The sequence below is a fragment of the Zonotrichia albicollis genome, chromosome 17 (assembly GCF_047830755.1).
Source record: "Zonotrichia albicollis isolate bZonAlb1 chromosome 17, bZonAlb1.hap1, whole genome shotgun sequence".
In the NCBI taxonomy this organism is placed as follows: domain Eukaryota; kingdom Metazoa; phylum Chordata; class Aves; order Passeriformes; family Passerellidae; genus Zonotrichia; species Zonotrichia albicollis.
Window position 1 is genome coordinate 5181187 of NC_133835.1, and position 22917 is coordinate 5204103.

General features: G+C 46.2%; 3 protein-coding genes across 6 annotated transcripts in view; 1 reads left to right on the top strand and 2 right to left on the bottom strand.

Annotated features, from left to right (window-relative positions):
• The window catches only part of ARHGAP40 (Rho GTPase activating protein 40), a 40645-nt gene extending 38643 nt beyond the window's left edge, over positions 1 to 2002 (bottom strand). The window contains exon 1 of one of the 4 annotated variants that reach the window (XM_074553570.1): positions 1647 to 2002. The gene's annotated coding sequence lies outside the window, so the exon portion shown is untranslated. Of the gene's footprint in view, positions 1 to 1346; positions 1433 to 1566 lie in introns of those variants that run through there. The other 3 variants (XM_074553569.1, XM_074553571.1, XM_074553568.1) reach the window with 3 other exon arrangements.
• Positions 2003 to 2201: 199 nt separating this feature from the next.
• Positions 2202 to 6440, bottom strand: ADIG (adipogenin). Its single transcript, XM_005489974.2, has 3 exons — positions 6250 to 6440; positions 4666 to 4955; positions 2202 to 3435 (listed from the first exon to the last, which is right to left on the bottom strand). The coding sequence occupies exons 1-3, from the start codon at positions 6374 to 6376 to the stop codon at positions 3187 to 3189; spliced, it is 666 nt and encodes a 221-aa protein (XP_005490031.2). The 5' UTR covers positions 6377 to 6440; the 3' UTR covers positions 2202 to 3186.
• A 3676-nt stretch (positions 6441 to 10116) lies between these two features.
• On the top strand, positions 10117 to 19917 carry ACTR5 (actin related protein 5). Its single transcript, XM_074553548.1, has 9 exons — positions 10117 to 10538; positions 11298 to 11527; positions 12367 to 12536; positions 13875 to 14092; positions 14423 to 14605; positions 16574 to 16696; positions 17209 to 17348; positions 18197 to 18329; positions 18754 to 19917. Exons 1-9 carry the CDS (start codon positions 10155 to 10157, stop codon positions 18997 to 18999), a joined length of 1827 nt encoding a protein of 608 aa, XP_074409649.1. The 5' UTR covers positions 10117 to 10154; the 3' UTR covers positions 19000 to 19917.
• Positions 19918 to 22917: the final 3000 nt, after the last annotated feature.

Below are 22917 nucleotides of genomic sequence, written 5' to 3' on the forward strand. Positions count from 1 at the left end.
TGAGAAATGATGCACCAAGTGAACAAGAGACCCTCAGGTGAATTAAATCCAAAACTATTTGTGGCCAGTGTAAACAACCACACTGGCAGGAGCTCCACTACAGCATCCAAAGCTTCAAACCCTCTTGCTGATGCGCAGGAAGTAGCTTATGCACACTACAGCATTAACAGGAAGTTAAAGCACAAACTCATGAAGCTATTGAAGCACTTGCAGACTAAAAGGCAGCTTCAAGGTCATGCTAAATTCATGCTGAGAGCGCCAAATGCCCAGCAAAGACAGGCACGGGAACAGGCCAGATTCAAGGAAAGGGAATATTTTAAGAAACGTAGATCACAATAAAAAGTCTACAGGGTTCAAACTGAGACCTTTCATCTGTAGGTCTGTGTCCATTATCCAGGCCAGTTCACACACCAAGAGGCACTGACCCACAGCAGAACCAAAATGCCCTTTCTATACTACTTTTAGCTAAATTCACACACAAAAGTCCTATTCTTAGCAGCCAAATATTTATTTGTGCATTATTTTTCATAGCTCAAAGCCAGGAAAACCAGGTTGAAACCACTAGTGCCATCAGCATAGCTGTGGTACTGGGGAACTCTGCAGGAGCTAGGAGTCCTCAAAGTAGCTTTCTCAAGCAGGTTTTTGCAAGCTGGCACCAACCTCCCTGCTATAACAGTGACACTGCCAGGGACAGCCAGCCCAGCCAAGCTAAAGCTATTCTGAGTGTATTTACACAGACTAAAAACTACACAAAGCATACACTTTGGTAGCACCAGGGTTTAGAACATCACCATGTAGTACAAGAGGCAATATTCTCCTAGACCTTTAGATTGTTTATTTACCCACCTCAGTTCATCCACTTCTTTGCAGTGATGGTCCTAGTTTAATATTTTTAACTTAAACTGTGGCATTCTGTCAACTACCTCAAGATAACAGGGTTTCTTTTTGAGCAGAGGCTAACACAGTCTAAAAGACTCAAGTAGTCTAAACAAGTGAAATCCTTTAGAGACAGGAGGTGTCATCCCCAGGGCTTCAGCTGCAATATTAGAGGCATACCCAACAATGCAGCTGCCAGATGAAGCCTTTCTTGTCAACACGTTTTAAGTGCACATCGTGGAAAAGGTGAAGAGAAAAACCTTGACACTACCAGCAAACTTCCTTCACGCTGGCTCAAGGAAGACAGCTTTAAGATGTCAGCACAGCTGAGACAATAACCCCATTCCCCAACAGGGCAGAAGCCAAATTCTGTGGGAAAAGCGACAATTCAGGGCTGCACAACCACGGCATCCACTCCCCGGGGCTGCGGGGCACAGCCGGAGCCCCCAGCAGTGCGAGCATCAACATACCTGGGGTGGTCAGTGCCTCCCTGGGGCAGTCAGTGCCCACCTGGAGCGGTCAGTGCCCACCTGGAAAGGTCAGTGCCTCCCTGGAGGGATCAGCGCCTCCCTGGAGCAATCAGCGCTTCCCTGGACTGATCAGTGCCCACCTGGAGCGGTCAGTGCCCACCTGGAGGGGTCAGCAACCCCCTGAAGCAGTCAGTGCCCACCTGGAAAGGTCAGTGCCCACCTGAAGAAGTCAGTGTCCACCTGGAGCAATCAGCGCCTCCCTGGGGTGGTCAGCGCCCACCTGAAGAAGTCAGTGCCTACCTGGAGGGATCAGCGCCTTCTTGGGGCGGTCAGTGTCCACCTGGAGCAATCAGCGCCTCTCTGCAGTGGTCAGTGCCCACCTGGAGGGATCAGTGCCAACCTGGAGGGGTCAGTGTCCACCTGGAGCGATGAGTGGCAGCCTGGAACAGTCAGTGCCCACCTGGAGCAATCAGTCCCCACCTTCAGCGCTGCAAAGCACGGCCGGAGAGGAGGAGGAGAATGTGGAGGAGCGGAGAGCGCGGGGTTCTCCCGACCCGCATCTCAGCTGGCCGGAGCCGCCCAGGGCCGGGCTCGCAGCTCGGCGGAGGCGAGAGCAGCAGCGCGGACCCTTCTTCCCTCCGCCCCCGTCCCGCCCCGCTCCCCGCCCGCTCCCTCCGCATCTGCCCCGAGCATCCCACCCTTCCCTGCCGCTGGCAGGCGGGGAAAGAAACGGGGGATCCCCGCTGGAGAAGAACCCCGAAGCTCCCTCCCGGGAGAGGGGGATGTCCTGGGCAAACAGCTTTTCTTTTCCTTTTGTGTTTTCCTTTCTAAAGAAAAGAGCCGCGAAAATAAAGATGCGGGCAAACAAGTTTTATTTAAGAGCGTGGATAAATATTTGGCCACGCGGGGCTGAGGGGATGGGGTGGGGAAAGTAAACACAAGCAGGGCAGGTTTCATCATTTTTGCGGGCTGGTTTTGCACAATGTGCCCGTGTGAGGCTCTGGAGAGACAGGCACCGCACACGGGCACAGAAACAATGATTCCCACAAGCGGCAGCGCGCTCATTGCATTACTTTGTAATTCAGATCCTCTTGGAAACAAAAGAGTGTGTTGGACGTGTGCATCAACACAAGAGCACACAGCTGTTCTGTTCAAGCCCAGCACCTCGATAAACCCTTAGGCGACAAAAAGATGGCTCATCACAGGCTCCTCGCCCTCCTCGTGGTTCCAATAACTGGTTAAATCGAGCTGCTGTGAGTGCCTCTCTAGGCTGTAATCTACCTTACATCAGCCTGCCAGCTGTGCTGGAAAACAAAGCCTGAACGGAAATCAGGGACGTGCATGCTCAGGATCTGCTGAGGGCTTAATTATTTCTTGTTAATTGGAGGTAGGTCTGCATCATTTCACAGACCTGGGTGTTGAAAAGCTGTTTCCTACTTTGAGACCTGACAAGACACAGATGAGAGAAGTGTTAATTGAACTATGAGTATAATAATCCTATGGCTGTATTGCATTTAAAATCCAGTAAGAACTACTACAGAGAGAGATTGCCTTGATCTTATTTATTTGAAATCAAAGATTAGTATTGGTGAGCAGAAACTACTACTGGTGCTGGTGGAGTGCTCAGTCCTTGTAAAAAAAGGAGCTTATCCCTCAAGAAATTGGCAGCTGTCATCCATTTCACATTTAGGCAGTCAACACTCAGAAAGCAGCTGTGGTGAGCTGAGTAGGTGCTTAGTGTGGAGTGGGTTTCTCTTTCAGAAAATTCTCCTCCCTCTGCCATGCTGCAGTGGCTGTCACCAATGCTGAACTGGATTGCCATGGGACCCCTTCTTTGTTTTCACCCTGAGGTGGTTCTCTGAGCCTGGCTCAGCTGCAGTTTCCTCCCCAGGACTGAAAGCAGCAATCCTCTGCTCTCCAGACTCAGGGAGCCCAGGATTTTGCCAGCTCTCTCACCCAGCAGGGTGGACAGCTGAGCCACGTAGGTAACCAGGTAGGATGGCAGCAGCAGAGTCCTCAGGATGTTAAAGGTCTGGAGCAGCAGGCAGACAAAATTCCAGGTGAGAGAAGAAAGAAAGGAGCACAGCAGCTGGGGAAGAAAAGGAACAATTTAATTGTCACTGCAATGATGTCTTGGGAAGAGGCTCTGTTTTCAGCAGGATTTTGCAACCACCAGTGCTTGTTCCCTTCCCTCACCCACCCAATAAAACCAACAAATGTTATATCCTACAAAAGACAAGTCCAAGCTGCTGTGTTCAAGTTAATAGTTGTACATATGAGAAATTCTAGGAGAACCAAATGGTACCCTAGACAAGCTGAAGCTCATTGTTATCTTTTGAAAAACTAGGAAATTAATGAATGTTAAATAAATTGTTACTACACTGAATTGGTACTGCCTTGGTGGTGTTAATGGTCTTAAAAATGCTTTCAACGGAGGTATTGCTGATGCCATGCTAAAGCTCAGCTTCAGGGTGTGTTAGTCAAATAACTGCAGCAGGTTAAGATGATTCCAGTGCTTGGCTAGTCCAGGCTAAGCAAGGTGTGCACTCCAGCAGAACTGGTGGAAGGAAACCTGAGTGAGTACCTCAACTGCTGCAATTCAAAATTCCCAGCAATGTAACTGAGCAGACAGGAGTGGGAATAGTGACAGTGGAGGCACTGAGCAGCTTTCCCTTGTGAGCCCCTTCTGCAAAGGAACAGACAGTCAAGGCACAGGGAAATAGAAGACACAAAAGACATGAAGCTCTTCCACTGCTTGAAATTTATCTTTTGGGATTTGTGTAAAGCCTGAAAGGATTAGGGCTGCTGTGTTTGCAAAGAGACTTCTGGCCTCAGTTCTTATTGAGCAAGTGAAATACATCTTATTTTCAGTCACATGCTCCACTGTAAGAAATCTGAAGCAACTTTTTAAAGTACACAGTACCAGCCATAAATACCAGGAGAGTTCTTACACACAGTTGAGTTAAACTTCTTATCTTAGAGGAATGAGTAGCAAATTTTGCCATTTTAAATGCACTTCTCAAGGACTTTTAAAATATGTATATATACCTTTAAATACACACAACACACACACATATTCATGATTGTCATTCTGCACAATTTTGTGCTGCCTTTACCTCATCTACAACAGGAGACACCACAAACAGGGAAGGCAGAAAAGAAAACCTCCTGTTAGTTATTAACAAGGCAGAAACCTGGTTGAAATCTTGGAGCTTTGTCTTGCCCAAGAGGCCTCTGAGTCAGGCAGAGGAGAAAAAAGTCAGAGCTGAGGCACAAAAGCAGTGGATATGCAAGGAGGCAGCCTGGCCCCACTACTCACCATCAGGATGTTGTAGAAAATGCTCTTTTCAGCACAGGAATATCTTATCTTCTGCCTCTGGGACCAGCTGTTGGAGGTCACAGCAAGAAGATTTTGGCTTTTAGGATTCGAGCTCAGATAAGCAGGCTTGGGCCTCAGTCTTCCCACAGCTCCACTGGATTGTGACTCCTCTTGCATCTCTGTACTGGATGCATCACTCTGGTTTTCTTCCTCTGTTAGTTCATCTTCAGAGTCAGATTCAGGCTCATCAGGAGATTCTTTCTCAGTCTTTTCTGTGCTGGGCATCTGTGCTAGAAGCAGGTTTAAAAAGAACATGTAAAACATCTCTATGTGACTTTTTCCCCATGGCTGAAAGATTTGCACATCCCATCTAGGAGCTGGACAAGGTTCCTCTGAACTTTTTCCAGCTGAAATAAAGGATTTTCAAACCAAACTAGACAATAAAAGGTCTTTACAAGTGTTTAATTTTAACTAATTAGCTCTTAATCAGCAATTTTAATAAAGGAGAAGCTGAAGCACTACCTTTTTAATTGTGCTTGTTGTAAACTAGCATAGAGGAAGTGGATATGACTGAATTAGTTAGGAAGTTATTAAAAAGAGTGCTTTTATTTTTATAACTGAGAAAAGCTTTAATGTTCTTATTCTGTAAATATGCTGGTATGTAAAAATTTAGTGATGTGTCTAGTCTTACTGGTTAAAATGTAATTTAGAGCATTTGTGGAAACAGGTGGAGGCCTGGTGCTAAGAGCAGTCACTACAGGCCAGAAATTGTGAATGTAAATGTAGCACGAATAACCTGAAAAATCTCCTTCAAAACATCAAGAGAATTACTCTGTCCAGACAAAAGCCTGAGCACTCAATTGCAGTGTAAGGATATGGCACAGGTATGTAAAATAGATATTTTGTCACTGATTTGGAACTTCCTCAGCTGGGATTAGATTTTTTTTCTCCAACATTAGAGCATAGTAGCAAGGCTTTATCCTCACAAGTGCAACAACAAGCTTATTATTAGTCTAAACCAAAGCCTGTTATTGGTTACTGACACGTTAGAAGAAAGAATCAGGGGTGGATTGGAAAAACAAACTGGAAAAATACATCAATAAATGAAAATGTAAGTCTTGCTCCCTTCCCTTCAAAACTTTCTATCAACCTCAGCATAAAAGAATTCCTTACCAGCTCCCCCAGTAAAACCCTCCATGCCTTTCAAAAAAGGAGAGGTGCAAGAGAACTGTGAGGCCAGAATTTAAAATGCACAGATTTAGAGGATTAGGCTTGTTTTCTGGGAGATTTTTGAAATAGAAACCTGTAAAAATTACTTGTCCTTTGTCCTTCTTAAATCAAATTACCACTGAGAAAGAGGGAGAGTGCAAGAAGGGTAAGTAGCAGTTTAGTTGTCTTATAAGCATTTTTAGCAGAAAAGCCTAATAATTTGTTTGTTTTTTCTGTATGCTACCACCAGCACTAACAAACCTTTAGCTGCCTCCTGTGACAAGTGGCATGAACCTAAAAATAGCCAGCAGAGTGCTTTAAAGAGGAAGTTAACTTTCTGCAGCAGCATTTTACCTGATCAACTGCCCAGCTTACCTTCATTAAGCAGCAGCTGTAGCCAGATAATGGCGATGATCAGCAGCATGACAAAGGGCAAGCAGAACCAGAAGAAAAGCAGAGGAAAGGTCAGCTCGTTCACCAGGGGAACCAGGGGATACCTCATGGCTTGCTTCAGGTTACTCTAAGTTTAGAACAGCCCGAGTGCTCCCCTTTCTAACACCTTTTAATAACTCTCATTGCAGCGCTGGTGGCCACAGGAAAGGAGTGGTAAATCAGCAAAGGGGACAGCCCCGTGCTGGGGAGGGAGCAGCAGGGATTAATAGGGGATAAGAACAACTGAGAAAGGCCAATCAAGTCAGATGTTTTTCTTCAGCAGCTATTTAGAGGATAAATACAGGTTAGGAAGCTTTCCAGGCTTATGTTAAAACTGTAGTTATAGTTCTTTGGATATAGGGGAGGTAACCAAGTGCTTTGGCCACTTTGAGGCTGAGTAGCCAAGGTTGCTCTTGAGAATAAAAGAGATTCAACCTTCCAGAGAGGTGTAGAGGATGAGCAGCTACAAGATGGTGCTCCTGGGCTCTTATTCAATGTAGAGCACAAATATGTCCCATATAGACTCTATTTTTAGCCTACTCTGTATAGCCTCATCTATTAGTTAATCCTTTAGGGAAATAAACCTTTATATTTTAATTGCCCTTCTGTCTTCCCTTCCCTAGAAAAGCAACTAGCACATTTTATTGGATGTGTGTCTATAAAAGCATTGTTTAGGAGTAAAGGAATTCAGCAGTGATCAGAGAAGGAACCAGATATGGGCTTGATAACTTGATATTCATCATGCTGTGGGTTTCTCCTTCAATAAAATAAAGCCATAATCTATTGCTTACCTCAGAGAGGGTTGTTTGACTAGATTGTTTGTGTAACTCTCAGGAGAAGAGAGCAGTTATGAAAATGCACATTACAAATGATTGCCTGCATTTAATGCTCTTGCTCGTGAGCCTGTGTTTGTTTTTATGCAGTAACAGCCCCTTGAAGTGAGCATTTTTAATCCCAAGATCTAAATGAACTCTGCAAATTCTTATTAATTCCCATTAATAACACCTTTGCATGATAAAAGAAAGCTATTAGCCCTGCTCTGTGCATTGGGTAAACAAGTGAGAAAAGCCATTAGAGCCCTGAGCTTCAAGGATGCTCAATATTTGAGTCCCCATTTCACACAGTGGGGGTGGCAGGTTGGGGGCACCTCTGGAAATCAGGCTGTTGATAGTTTGTCTGCAGTGCTGAGAGGGATGGAAAGGAGCTGAAGCTGTGATGTTTCATTTTAATGATCAATTGTGTCTCAGTCACATCATGGGCAGCCCTTGGAGTCCACGCCGGCTGTCACTGAGCTGAGCCAGTCTGTGACACCCTTGCTGCCATGGCAGGATGGATCCCACCCTGGAACCCCTTGTCCCCAGGGAATGGGGGGTGAAACAAGGGGGAAAGGCCCTCCCCATTGCCTGGCTGGTGGCACAGGAGTGGCATATTCCTGGGCTGTGACCTCCTGGGCAAGTGGCAGGGCCCAGGGCTCTGGGGTTTCACCTCCACACAAGCCACAGCCTCTGGGGAAGTTTCCCTGCCCAAGTTTAAAGGGCAGGGGGGCCCTGTGTGAAGGGGAGCAGGGGTACAGCCCAGCCCCAGGCTGATGGTGGTACCCACAAAATTGGATTTGTTACCTGGTGTGCAACAAGCCAACAATGACACACTGGAGAGGGACATTGTTTATTTCAGAGCTGCCCCAGCTTGGGTGCTCAGTGCTATTCCAGAAATCCAGCACACCCCCAGGGACTTACCCTGCCATTACATGTACACAGAAATCCAGAATTAGTGAATTTCCAAGCACAGCCCCTCTTGGAAGTCAGGACTGCTTAGTAAGTTCTGTGTAAGTTACATCAGCCCAGCAATTTCTGGGCATTCTCAGGGGAAGGGTCTTTTTTAGCATTACAATGAACATGTTCAGCTCTAGGACACATGGACCTTGAGTATTTTGTCAAATTAGCAATAGACATACATCAACATTTTCATTTGCTACATCCTTCAAGCTCGTTAGCTTCATGATGCCCTTGTCTAAGGGATGGTCCTGCTGCCTGCTCCACTGATCAGGTCTTCTTTCTTGCTCATTAGGCTTGAAAGCACACAAAGGTCTTACATTAAAGAATGTAGGGGGATACAGTGTGGGTAAATGAAGGTGGTATAGAATGTAATCTTATCCCCCAACGAGCTGCAGCTGAACCAATTACTAAAGATTAGGAGCAGGCCTGATGTTAACAGGCCACACCTGCAGCCAATAAGAACAAGTGGTATAAAAGAGTGGATTTGTGGGCTCTGGAGTCAGATGGTTACTGCAAGGACCAGGAATGGTCAGTGCTTAGAGGAACTGCCTGCAAGAAGCATTGAGGAGGCACGAAGCTCTGGTGATATAGAATCCTTGTACTATAATGATAATAGGATTCTTAATATATAAGACAACAAAAGAACATCCCAATTTAAGATAATCTTGGCAGGTTCCACCCTGGGAGTGCTGGTGGGCAGTGGCTGAACATGAGCTAGGTGTGCCCAGGGTCCCAACAAAGCCCATGGCACCCTGGCCTGTCTCAGGAACACTGGTCAGCAGGACCAGGAAAGTGATTCCTGCCCTGTGCTGGGCACGGGGGAGGGTCACATTTGCTCCTGGGCCCTTCAGCCCAGGAGGGAAAATATCCAGGGCTGGTGGTGTGGTGTTTCAGGGTCCTCAGGATGAGAGAAGAGATGAGAATCTTGACTTCATGTTTCAGAAGGCTGATTTATTATTTTATTATATATGTTATATTAAAAGAAAATTATACACTAAAACTATACCAAAGAAAGAGAAAGGAGATATCAGAAAGCTAGAAAGGAAAGGAATGAATAATAAAATCTTGTGGCTGCTCACAGCCTCGACACAGCTGGCTGTCATTGGTCATCAAGCAAAAACAGTTCACATGATGGGTAAACAATTCTCCAAATCACATTCCAAAGTAGCAAAATATGGAGAAGCTGAAGCTCCCCAGCTTCTCAGGAGAAAAGATCCTGGTGAAAGGGTTTTTCAGAAAATATGTCTGTGACAGGCTGGATGAGGCTCTGGTCTGTTGACATGGTTGTCTTAAGTCATAGGCTGGACTCGATTACCTCAGAGGCATTTTCCAATCCAAATGATGCTGTAAGGGATGTCAGCAGGTCAGAATAGACAATTGTCCTCTCTGCTCAGGTGAGACCCTACCTCACACACTGGGCACAGCTGTGGTGTCTGCAGCAGCAGATGGACATGGAACTGCTGGAGCAGGTCCTGGGGAGGCCACGATGCTCTGAGGGCACTGGAGCACCTCGAGACAGCCCAGAGAGCTGGGGCCATCCAGCCTGGAGAGGAAAAGGTTCTGTACAGACCTCATGGCATATTTCTAGTGGGTGAAGGAGCTACAGGGAGGCTGAGCAGGGACTCTTCCTCAGGAGCTGCAGTGACAGCACAAGGGGAATGGGTACAAATTGAGAGGGGAAATCTAGGATCAATATCAGGAATATATTTTTACTGTGAGGCCCTGGCACCTCAGGCTGACCAGAGAGGCTGTGGCTGCCCCTGGATCCCGGGAGGGCTCCAAGGCCAGGCTGGACAGGGCTTGGAGCAGCCTGGGATGGTGGAAGCTGTCCCTGCCATGGCAGGGACTGCAATGAGCTCTTTTAAGGGGGTCCATTCCATGATTCTGTGCTGTGCTTGTCCCAGCGGTTAGGTCTCCCCTCCTTGGAAGCACACAAACCTCTTACATTACAGAGCACACCCATTTAAGATTATCCCGATTATTTCAAGACCCTGTGCCTCACAGCAGCGGCGCCCCGGAACCCCGGAGCGGGCCCGCGTTGCCGGCCGGACGCGGGCGGGAGGCGCGCCCGCCATGGCGGCGCCCACGAGGGTGTTCGCGTTCCGGGACGCGCGCTGGGCCCCGGACCCGGTACTGGAGCCGAGCGCGGCCGTGCGGAGCCCGCAGCCGGTGCCGCTGGTCATCGACAACGGCTCCTTCCAGACGCGGGCGGGATGGGCCTGCCCCGACCCCTCCGTGCCCGCCGAGCCGCTGCTGCGGTTCCGCTCGCTGGCGGCGCGGAGCCGCGGGGCCCGCGGCGGGGCGGGCGCAGAGACGCAGGTGGGGAACGACCTGGGCAGCCCCGAGCCCCTGCGCTGGCTGCTGCGCTCGCCCTTCGACCGCAACGTGCCCGTCCAGCTGGAGCTGCAGGAGCTGCTCCTCGACCACGTCTTCCAGCGGCTCGGAGTCTCCTCGCAGGTACGGCCGGGCCGGGCGGAGCCGCCTGTGGGTCCCGGAATGGTTCGGGTTGGAAGGGATCGCGCTGCCGTGGGCATGGACGGCTTGCACGGGACCAGGTTGCTCAGATTTCTGTGGCCTGGACACTTCCAGGGATGGGGCAGCTGCAACTTCCCTGGGCAACCTGTGCCAGTGCCTCACCGCCCTCATGGAGAGAAATCTTTTCTTAATATTTAGTCTACACGTACTCCCCTAAACTTACTGCTGGGTGATGGTGATGCTGTTATTAGTAGTGTTTACTGACCACGTACGTGCCCAGCAGTGTTGAGAGTTGCTTCTCAGACCATGGAGCCCTTTGCCTGCATGACAGCACCAGTTTAAATGCTTTACCCAGAGTCGAACTAAACTTCCACTGCTTTTCACTCACCTCCTCATTGCATGGGTTTTGGTTACTAAGATTTTTAATAATTGCATGTATTTTGGTTGCTCAGATTTTTAATAATTTATATATGCCTTTAAAAGCCCATTTTCCTCCACCGTTATGAGTTTATTCTTCGTTGGAATTAATATTAACAATTTTTAAATTAATATTAATCTTTTTTACTCCTTTAAGCACTAGATAGAATTTAATTTCCATTATTAATACCATGCCCATAAAGTGGTTTCTCATGCCCACTTTGGAGGAGTTTTTGCTGATTCTTAAAAGAAGAAGCAGAGATAATTAACCCTGGCTTTTCCCTTCATACCTTTATTACTGTTCTTAACCCTTGTCTCTCCCAGGGCTGTGTGGATCACCCAATCGTTCTGACAGAAGCAGTTTGCAACCCTCTGTACTCAAGGCAAATGATGTCTGAGCTCCTCTTTGAATGCTACCAAGTGCCAAAGGTGTCCTATGGCGTGGACAGCCTGTACAGTTTTTATCACAACAGGAGGCAGAACTGGCCCTGCAGTGGTTTGGTGATATCCTCAGGGTACCAGTGCACACACATTTTGCCAGTTTTAGATGGCAGGTGAGTTCTGAGTGTCTTATTTTCAAGTGATGCAAATACCTCTTCCTCCAGCCCTGCACTATGAACTCTTGTAATAATTTATACTAACAAGTTAAAACCAGGTCTGCAGATTTTGCGAAGCTGTGTTGAGTTTGGAATTGAAACAGTGCAGCTCTTGTAAATGTTGTGTTTTAGTTGATAATTGTGTCTTGATATGTACTTTCAATGGGAGAAGGGGATATGTACCCCTGTGAAATTGGCATTAACAAACATAATTTAGGTTTTAAAGCAGCTTTGGTACAAAAGAAAGTGCTCTCTGTGTGAGACTTCTACAGTGCTGGAGGCTTTTATCATTTTGGTTATTCTGCTACATTGCTCTACTTTTGCTCTTTTTCTCTTTTTTTAATCCTTACTGCAAGAGATGGCTTTATTATATCTGGTAATAAATTTTCAAGGTTTACACTTGTCCAATCACTAAGTGTTAGTTTAAGATTAAAAAACTACTTTTAGTACCCCTACCCATCACTTCTCTTAGAAGCGAACATCTCCTTAGATGCGTTCTGTGTTAGAACAGAACATCTCCTTGCTTTAGCCAAAATTATTCAATATTTGGGCTTTTTTTTAAAGCAGAACAGAGCCTTTCACAATAAAATAGTGAACCAGCAGTTATAAATAGTTCAAATAGTGAAACAGCAGTGATTTTGCTGTTGCCTGAGAAAAGCAGGTGTGATAGATTCTCTGGTAACCGAACCTGTGAATATTCATCTACAGAAATCAAACACTCTGGGGGGAAAGCAGGAGCTCTGTTTGATTTGCTGTGAGTTCCCTGAGTGTGTGCTGTGTCTGTTTGCATTTTTGAGGCTGGATGCCAAGAACTGCAAGCGCATTAACCTGGGGGGGTGCCAGGCTGCCGTGTACCTGCAGCGCCTGCTGCAGCTCAAGTACCCCGGGCACTTTGCAGCCATCACCCTGAGCCGCATGGAGGAGATCCTGCACGAGCACAGCTACATTGCCCAGGACTACATTGAAGGTAAAACCAGCTCTCATTCACCACCTGCCAGTGCTCACTCAGTGTGGGGGTACCAGTTGTGGGTTTCTCTGAGTCTGGTCTGAAGGCACTTGAGGCAGTAGTTCATGTTTGGACTCATATGTTCATTATTTCTTATCAGTAAAACACTCTCAGAACTATGAGTTCAGCAGCTTTTCATTAGGAGGCACAAAATGGCCAACAATCTCTTGGTACAAGGCCTTTTACGATTAAACTGTCCAATTAAGAACTGACACTTGGATTATTTTCCCTTTTAACGCAATAACTGATCCCACAGAGCCCACAATGCAGACTTTTTTGCCCAATTACAAAATGCCACCCAAACCCATGAAGAAGACACCCAGGATGACACCCTGTGCCCTCCATCTTGCTGCCACCCACAGCATCCTAAAAATCCCAAAACCCTAAATTTCTCACCAAGTGATACACCTACACTACTCTCTATAATCTGTTTCACACTTTTGTGGATCCTAGTCTATCTTGAAGTCTGGGAAACTTCCTCACTTTATTGTTGCTCTTCACCCACCCATGTTGTTTTTCTTTAACATAATTCCCACTAGTTCTCAATGTTTTTGGTTGGTCCTCTCTACCCCTTATTTTGAACTCAGCTCAGATTCTTTCAGAAATATTCTACTTCTGTTTTGCTTTCTTTGTGGTGACCTGCCTTGCATTTAACAGCAGTTAAATATTTAAAATTAAGCCAAAAATAAAATTTTACTACTACCACTGCTACAAAGAAAAAATCTGTATTGGTTCAAATTTCTCTGTGAACAAAAATTGTGATGGTTTCAGTGGAAACAAATTTAAAATGAGTTTATTGTTTCCTTTACATGTCAACAAAACCTCTTTGTGGGTTAGGATTTCTGTGTTTCCTGTCTGCTCTAAGGTTTCCAAAGTTGCACAGGACATTTCTCATGACTGTGTGTGAATTAAGGAAGTTTTAAAATTTCCATGGCAAATGTGATCTGAAGTAGGGCCTGAAGAAAAGTGTTTTTTTTTACATTTGTCACTTGTGAATGAGCATCCCTTAGAAATGTGTGAGTGCTCTGCCTCCCCTTGGGCAGAGGGACTTAAGTGTGCACTTGCACTTTGCAGTACTTGGTGTTTCCTGGAGGTCACAGCACTCAGAGCTGCCTGCACTGGGTGTGTGACCTGGAGGCAGCACTCAGAGGAGACAGCTGCCAAGAGGTGACAAAATTCTGTGCTTGCACTTTCTTTGCCTTCTTTCCTCACCTTTCATCCTTCACACGAGGTGCGCGTAACACATGAATCGTTTTGTGCTGCCAGAACAAAAAATTGCTTTGCTTTCCAAATGCCCAGAGCTGCAGAAGTGGCGGTGCCCAGAGTACTACGAGGACAACGTGCACAAGATGCAGCTGCCTTTCTCCAACAAGCTGCTGGGCAGCACTGTGGCATCTGAGGAGAAGCAGGAGAAGAGGCAGCAGCAGCTGCGGCGGCTGCAGGAGCTCAACGCGCGGCGCAGGGAGGAGAAGCTGCAGCTGGACCAGGAGAGGCTGGACAGGTTGCTGTATGTGCAGGTAATGCAGGCAGAGTGCCAGTGTGGTGGCTTGGGAGGAGGGCAGGCTGTTCTCAGAGCTTTATCAGAAGGTCACACATCATGGTAAAGAAGCTGTGACTGTCGTGGGTGTTCCCTGATAGGAGCTTGCCAAGGTTAGTTGTGAGTTAATGGAGAGATTATTGATGCAGGGCATGTTTGCAGTTTCTGAACAGCACTTCTGGGAAATACTTCAAATGCTGTCAAAGTGTGCACATCATACTCTGCTTGCATGACTAGAGACTATCTGTACATCACTGCTGACGGTGTTGCCTTGTCTTGTTCATCACAACTAACTCTGATCTGTCCACAGGAGCTTTTAGAAGATGGTCAGATGGATCAGTTTCACAAAGCTTTGGTGGAGCTGAACATGGACTCTGCAGAAGAACTTCAGTCTTACATCAACAAATTGAGTCTGTCTGTTGAACAGACAAAGCAGAAAATCCTACAGTCAGAAGTCAATATTGAAGTAGATGTTGTGGACAGCAAGCCAGAGGTAGGATGTTTTCACCAAGATAATCCTAATTTTATCTCTGAATTAAACTTCTGTGCTTGAAAATGAGTCCCTTCAGACTTCCATTGATGAACTAAGCTTTTTCTTTAACACATTGCAAGGCATTATTAAGTTGGCAACTACTCTCTTTTCAGAGAGAATATCCTGAGACAACCATCCGTAATCTTTAGATACTTTAGATGATAAAGATACAGAGGAGATAAAGATACAACCCATCCATCTTTTTGTTAAAAAAAGTATTTGCTTTCCTTTTTGTTCTTCCCCTTCAGGTGCAGAGAACTTAATGGTAAACAAACAACCCTGCTTTCATTGTAGCTGCCTATTTTTGGTGGATTTAAGCAGCATGTTCTGTTTTGGTTCCTTAATGAAAGATTAATTGCTGCACTTGGTTATTGGAGTTGTCTTGAAGATGAGGAGTTCCTTGTCTGCTTTGCCAGACTAACACAGGCCCAGCACACAGCAGCTGCTGCCAAGGAGTGCTCTAAGGCTGCTTGTGCATGTGCTTTTAATTGCCTTTCAAGTCCCTTAAAACAGAGCTTTTTTAGCTTTATCAGCCTCTGTTCAGGGAAAAGGTAGAGGGAAAAACAGCAAATTGAAGCATAGAGGGGAGATCCTTATTTAGGTTGCCCAGAGAAGCTGTGGCTAGCCCATCCCTGGAAGTGTTCAAGGCCAGCTTGGAGCAACCTGTCTAGTGGAAGGTGTCCCTGCCCATGGCAGGGGGTGGAACTGGATGAGCTTTTCAGGTCCCTTCCAACCCAAACCATTCCATGATTCTGTGATAATCAGTGCAAGAATCAGAATGATTGTGCTTCAGCAAAATTCAGGGAGATGATGGGCTTATCATTGTGGTGAAGAATCTTTCTGCCTTCTGTCAAAAGAAGATATTCTAGAAAAAAGAGAATTGAAAGATTAGCAGTTACCTGTCATTTTTCTGTGACTGTGCCTAAACTCCAACATCTCCCACACCCCTGCTCTTTGCTGGGTGCAATCTCAGACCTAGAATGAATCCACAAACTTTGTTATTTGGTCTGTGCCTTGAGAGAGCACTTAGAGTAATCAGAAAATCCATTTGTAAGACCAGATGTTCAGCTGAGTCTGTGTATCTTTCTGGTTTTGTCTTTTTCCTTTTTTTATAAGATAAAAAAATGCATTTAACAGGACTTCATGAGACTACATTTTTTGCTGTAACAATGAGCACTTCTAAACTTCAGTTTGATTAATTGAATTTTTTAAGTAGATATAAAATAGAATCTGAGGAATGTGCGAAGAATGTCATTTTGGCTCATCCTGGCATTGCAACAAATGTTTCAAGTTTAAAATAACCAAAATAAATATTTAGTAACAAAATCCCAGTGGTAACATTGTAACACACAAAAAATGAAGATTATTAAAACCTGTTCCTACCTCACAACAGGAGTCTTGTAGGAATTTGAGTGATGCTTTTCATTAGGAGAGAGCTTCATGTCTGTGTAAAATAAAAGGGGATTTGGTGCATCCTGTGAGCAAATAGTAGACAGTTGAAACTCTCAAAAATTGTGTGGTGGCTTTGTAGCTAGCAAATATTTGTTTTCCAGTCCCACACAAGCAAAATAGGGAATTTAATGGTAGTTATAGAGCAGTTAGAGGTGCTGGAAGGGTACCAGGTTTTAACCAATATAAAAAGCTATTTTACTAAGTTTTAACATGCTGTTATGCTTAGGACATGGCTGCCTGGGATCCTGGCAGTCAGCCTGGTGACTGAGGCCTGCATTTCTGAGCTGGCATTGGGACAAATTATTTGGAAGTGTTTGATTTTTGTGCTTTGTGTGAATGTCTGTGTTTCTATTTCCCGGGCATATTTGCTTTCAGGCATGTTAAGAGTTGAGATTTGAGGAGACTGAGTTTTCCAGCTGTGCCACCAGAATTAAAATCACACCTGAGCTAAGCTACCATAACTTGCTCTGTTTCCAGACTCCTGACTTGGATCCACTGGGCAGTGAGCAGTCCCTGGAGGATGTGGAAAGCATTAATGAGTTTGAGCCTTTATTTGCTGAGGAGCAGCCTGAAGTTGAGAAGCCAGTTGCTGCAGTGCAGGTTTGGTTTCTGCATTTACACCTTGTGCCAGGGGTTTGCATGCCAGCTGTCCAGCCAGTCTGCTGACATTTCTCCTCATGCAAACAGTGTTTGCCTGTCTTGGAAGAGATGCCTAAACTACCTGAGCAGGACATGAAGAGAGAAATTCTGGCAATTTTAGCTGGTGGTTTAGGATGAGAATTCCCCCTTGACAGTGCCTGGTGTAGCAGTGCTGTGTTATTAAGGGAAAAATGTTCTGCTCAAGTGTTTTTGTCTGTGATCCATAGCCTGATATCCCAGTGGACACAGCTTTCAACTTGTGAGGTTGAGCCTTAGAATTAAGTGGCTCCAAGCAGAATAAATTATAGGAAAAGTCCAACTTCCCTGACCCTTTGAAACCTTTAGCATAATGCTGTTTCTCTGTGGGAGCGTTACCATTTGTTTTTTTGTAGAGAATTGTTTGGAAGCGTTGGTTATTGTAGACTATTATTGTTCTTTAACATAATTCCCCACTATTCTCAATGTTTTTGAAGCCCGTGTTTAACCTGGCAGAGTACCACCAGCTTTTCCTTGGCACTGAAAGAATCAGGGCTCCAGAGATTGTCTTCCAGCCCTCCCTGATAGGAGAGGACCAGGCTGGGATAGCAGAAACCATGCAATATGTCCTTGAGAGGTGAGTTTACAGAACTATTTAATTCAAACAAGCTATTCGTCATTTGATACCAGCTTTTGAAATGCTGGGTGTTTAGCAATAATTAGAGAAAATATATTGAATAGTTCTTTTTGGTGGAGTCAAGAATTGTAGGTGAGACATGTCTTCCTGAAAGCCACATGTAACTGTGCTTGTTTTAAGTCAGTGAGTCTACAAAGGTTTTTGATCTGTAACCCCATCAGTGATAAATTCTTGAGCACATACCTCCAATATATGAATATTTGTAAATTACAGCAGCTGCTGAACTATTATGAACATGTTAAAACATACAACAAATAGAAATTGAAGAAGAATGAGATCAAAGTGAAATAAACACTATTTAAATGTATTTATCAATTTTTCTTCCTGTACCCCACTGAGTTGTTTGGAGATCCCTGGTCCAGCCTGTTACTGAGGGAAACAACAAACACTTGCAACAGTGAGCTGGCAGTCTCTGGTTTTGGGAAACCAAAATCAAGGATAACATATTAAAGTTAAGATACAGGCACACCTGCTGCATATTTCCAGACAAATTAGCATTGATGAAATGTAACCCCTGAATTGAATGAACGTAGGACATCACATTTTTCTGAATGGTAAGAATTCCAGCCCTAGAAAGAAATCCAGCTGATGATTTATGGGGAAATGATGAGTGCTTTCAGGATTTTTCTTCCACCCCCTTAATTTCCAGAAAACAAAGTTTTTGGTGCTAGGAAAATGAAGTTTCTCAAAGTGAATCCTGGGACAGGGTACCAGTATTCCCCACAGCTGTTCCACTTCATAGGACAGAGGTTCTTGAGAAAAGCTGAACCTGTTCTTGCTCTTCACAGGTATTCCAAGGAACAACAGGCTGTCCTTGTCCAGAATGTTTTCCTCACTGGTGGAAATACAATGTACCCTGGACTGAAAGCCAGAATCCAGAAGGAGCTGCTGGAAATGAGGCCATTCCAGTCATCCTTTCAGGTGTGTGTTGCCATGGTGTTTATGGGACCAGCCTGTTCTGCTGTGTTCAGATGGAATGGGGTGAGGTGCAGAGCAGTGGCATGGAGAGGGTTTTAAGGCAAGACTCTGCAGGTTAAGCAAAGGTTCAGCTGCTCTTTGTGAAGGCAGCATAGTGAGCAGGGAAAAGGAAAGTCTGCTTCTGCTAAAGGACCATGCACACAAAAGCAGGTTTGGCTGGAAATTTGCAAATTGATTGCTTAGGAATTGATAACAAGGTGAAAACACACTTGAACCTAACATCACTCTTTCTGAGAGACACTGAGTGATCAGCTCAAATTTCTGAAATTCAGTTGTGTGTGTGTCATATACCATTGTAACCAGGGTGAAAAGGGTTTCCCTTTCCTGTGCTGAATTGACATTGTTATTCTGTTTTCCTTGCATCCAGGTCAGCCTTGCTTCCAGCCCTGTCCTGGATGCCTGGTACGGGGCCAGGGACTGGGCAGTGGAGCACATGAACCGAGAGGAAGGCTGGATCAGCAGGAAGGACTATGAGGAGAAAGGGGGGGAATACCTCAAGGAACACTGTGCCTCCAATGTCTACGTTCCCATCCGCCTCCCGAAGCAGCCCCCACGGGCAGCAGAGGTTCCCGGCAGAGCCTCGGGCACAGGGAACCCCGGTGAGCAGCCATAGCCGTGTCCTGGGCACCCTCAGCGCTGCAGGGAAGGGTTCCTGCTGTGCCACAGGGCGGGGCCTCACTGCCTGCTGAGCTCCCATCCCGGCCCTTGGCCCAGGAGAACGGGACACGCTGGCACAGTTCAGTGCTGCTCACACATAGCAGCTCGTGGAGGGGAAAACTCCCTCCTAGAGACTGGCATAGTAAGGCTCAGGGGTTTTGGAGAGTGTGTGTTTTACAGCTTTTTAAGGTGTAATGAAATGTCCTGGTTTTAGATGGTTTTTGTTGCAGCTGGGCTGTAGCAAGGCAGGCAGCCCAGCAGGTGTCCCCCTTGTCACAGCCGTCTGTCGGGACATGTCATGCAGGTCGTGCTGCCGGACAGCAGGAGGGTGAGCTCAGCCCTGCCCCCCGGGGCCCTGTGTTCCATCTCCTCCCTGCTAAAGCAGCACCAAATAACCAGTGGGTGCTTCTTGTCTCCATCGATGTCAGCGATAGCGATGCTGTGGCTGAAACTGGAGAGCTGGGCACATGCACACACAGCCCTCCACAAAGCACAGGCCAGAGGCACTGCCAGGCCTGCTGCTGCCCTGGAGTGGTTCTGCAGGCTGAGCAGGGCAGCTCTCTGATGGGACTTCTTGATGAAAAGTTGTAGCAATAAAGCAAAGCCTTTTACTTTACCACTAACTTATGTGTTTCAGTGATTTCACCTCTTTAGAGCTATGAAGATGGGTTTGATTGGTTGTACTTTGCTTAAAAACAGAGGTTTGCAGCCAGGCCCCTGTCCTGCTGTACAATCTGCCTGTGAATTCAGCTGTCCCACTGAACAACTTGTTGCTTTCCCAAAAAATAATCCGTCCTGAATGCTGAACCCAAACCTAAGGAGACTCCATCACTTTGGCAAAAGCTGGAAAAGGCAAGGTAGTGGGGGAAATATCCAGACTGTAACTGAAGGTGTAGAGGTGGTGTTTGGTGTAGAGGTGGTGTTTGGTGTCCCCAAGGGCTGCAGAGCATCAAGGTAAGTTGTCACCTGGCAGATTCAATGCGAAGAACATGAGGCACTTGCTTGTGCTGAAGTTGGTTGCCACAGGATAAGAATTTTTGGATTCAAAAGTATTACTGAGATTTACAATTTTTTATAAAAAGAGAAATTTGTGGGCAAATATTGAGGTCTCACCTGTGCACTGAGTGTTCTTCAGAGAGCCTGTGAGGGAAGGGTTGTTGCAGACCTGCTCTCCCACAGTTCCTGTGGCACCCAGCACTGGCCAGCCCCAGGTGGGATGCTGGTCCTGGTGGCCCCTGCCTGCCCCTCACAGGCTGTTGGGCAGGGCAGGAGAAGGGAGCTGGCTGCCTCAGGTGACCTCAAGTTTGCATTATTGATCCTATCCCTGGCTGCCTGGAGGCAGTTTTTAGGACAATTAAGGGAATTCTGTGGGTGGTAAAGAATGTGGAAAAACGTGCTGTGCTGAAACCAGCCAAGTTACACATGAAGATGTCTTTTCTGATCTCAGTGACCTGGAGCCAATGCTGTCCCATTGCTGTTTGACCCCTCTCTGACCCATCTTTAGCTTTACTTTAGGCAGAGGGACTGGCCAAGATATGGAAATAGTTCTGATACTTGGTGTTGCCTGCTAAATAGATAAGAGTGTTGTGCATCAAACAGTTCCAGAATGAGGGCCTGAAAGGGCATCTCTAATGCATGATTATATGACTTTTAATCTATGGCCAAATCATGCCAGCCACTTCTGTTGCATTAATTCAAAGCAGAACTGTCTAATTCTGCAAAGAGGTGCCAGAGCAGCTGCTTAAACAGCTTGAAGGAAGCAGAATTTTATAATCTCCTGAATATTGGCTGTTAATTTGTTACTTTGTGCCACAGTAGCCAGAGTAACTGATGAACTTGGGCTAGGTGATCACTGTCACAGGCTGCTCTGAGTGTGCTGGTGGCCACTCAGGTGCTTGGAGCAGCATCACAAAAATCATGAATGTTGCAGAATGGGATGAATTTTAGCCATTTCAGTTCAGTTCCCTGGTAATGATTTGCTGTGGTGCTCCCTGAGCATTGGTGCTGGCAGGAGAGAAATGGAAGGGAGTTTGTTGTGCTGAGGGCAGGAGGACACAACGGTGTCATTTCAGACAGTGGTGTTGGAGCCTTGTGGAGCTTCACCACTGGGACACTTGTGACAAGGTTTTCTCACCCCAATGTGCAGGAGGATTTGGTTGTTTTCCATGTGAGTGGCACAGGGCTCTCCAAACCCAGAAGGGGCTTGGGCTGTCTCCTGTCATTGGTTTATGCCCCCTGAGAGTGGAACAGGCCAAAGGACCCCTGCTAGGCCTCTTTAATGGGACTTTTGGTTGTGTGAGGAGCAGTAAGAGAAAAAGTAATCCTGCTGTGGAGAGAAATCTCAAAGTGCTGCTGTGAGAGCCTTTGGCAAGTGATGGCAGGGCTGCTGTTGAGCGAGCTGCTGTGCCAGCAGCCTCAGAATCACAGCTGTGCTTATCCTGGCAGTGTCCTCCGAGCTGAGCCAGGGCAATTGCCAGGGCTGAGATGGTCAAGTGGTTCCCCTTTGGTGCTTGGTAAATGAAGTTCAAAGCTAGCTGTAACCTGGTTATACAATTCAGTTATGCCCTAATTCAGGTCAAAGAATACGAAAGTACAATTTCACAGCAGTGCTGAGTTTGGTCTATTTAAAAGAGAGCTCAAACTGGGTCCCACCTTGCACAGGGTTCCTAAGATCTGCTCTGGCTGGAAACACCACGTCAGTGAGCTGCCCTGGAGACTGAGCATCCATCACGTGTCCCATGGCCCAGATTTCCTTTGGAGCTGCCTACAAGCCTCACTTTAGGGCTTCAAGGCTTCTTATGCTTCCTGTGCCACAGCAACTTCAAACATGTTCTTTGCTAAATCTCTGCTAGGACACCAAGATTAGAACTCTCTGCTCCAGTTATTAATCTCTGGAATACTTAATGTGCTGTGTAAGACTGCATCTCAGAAGAAAGAGAAGATGCCCGTGAAGTGTCACTTAAAATTTAGGATTATCCCTCCAGAGACAGCCCACAGTGATCCTCTGGCAGTCAGTCATAAACCACAAATTTTAAAGCTTGTGTGGGATGAGCAGGGGAGAGGAGAATGCTGTAATGGATTTAACATTATCCCCAAAGTCATATGGTGGGATTTCCAGCCACGGTTGGGAATGCCAGGCACAAGCAGCTGTGCTGATCCCCACTGCTCACTCCCACTGCTCTCTGCAGGGAGAGAGCTGCTCCCTGAGCATCAGCTGCAGCAGAACTGGGGTTTAAATGGCTCAAACCCTGAGTGTGGTTTGCCAAAAGATTTTCAGCTCCTTTCATTCCTTTTCAGGCACTCAGCTTCCTGTGTGTAGTTGACAAACACCTTTTCCCTCTCCTTGTTCACAAGATCTCAGCCCTCATGTTAGCAGGGTGTCATAGTCTCAAGGGATTTTTTGGTTGTTTATTTTTAAGTTATATTGCTTTTTTACACCCTTTGGGGTCTTTTCTTTCTCTTTTTGAGCAGTGGGCTTGCTTCCCATTTCCTAATGCAGCAGAGTTCATGATGAAAGAACCATTTTCATGGATCCAGCTCATAGCAATGTTTGCTCGTGACAATTCACAGCTGTTGCTCTGCCCTCAGTTCTGTCTCAGCAGAGCCAACCTGAGAGTGGTGCTGGCTGAGGCTTTCACAGAGTGCACAGCTCCTCTGGGGAAGGAGGGAGGTCAAGGAAAATCATGGAGACTTGGTCCATCTGTGCTCAATGCACAGTGTGCCAAGTGTAAAAATCTTCAAACCATTTCCTGAAGCCAGCAGAAGTCTCAAGTATGGTGAGAATCACTCTGTGCAGGTATACTTTTGTTTTAAGCAATTGCTGTTCCCCAATATCAGAGCATGAAGCAAGCTGGATTTATGATCTGACTGAAAA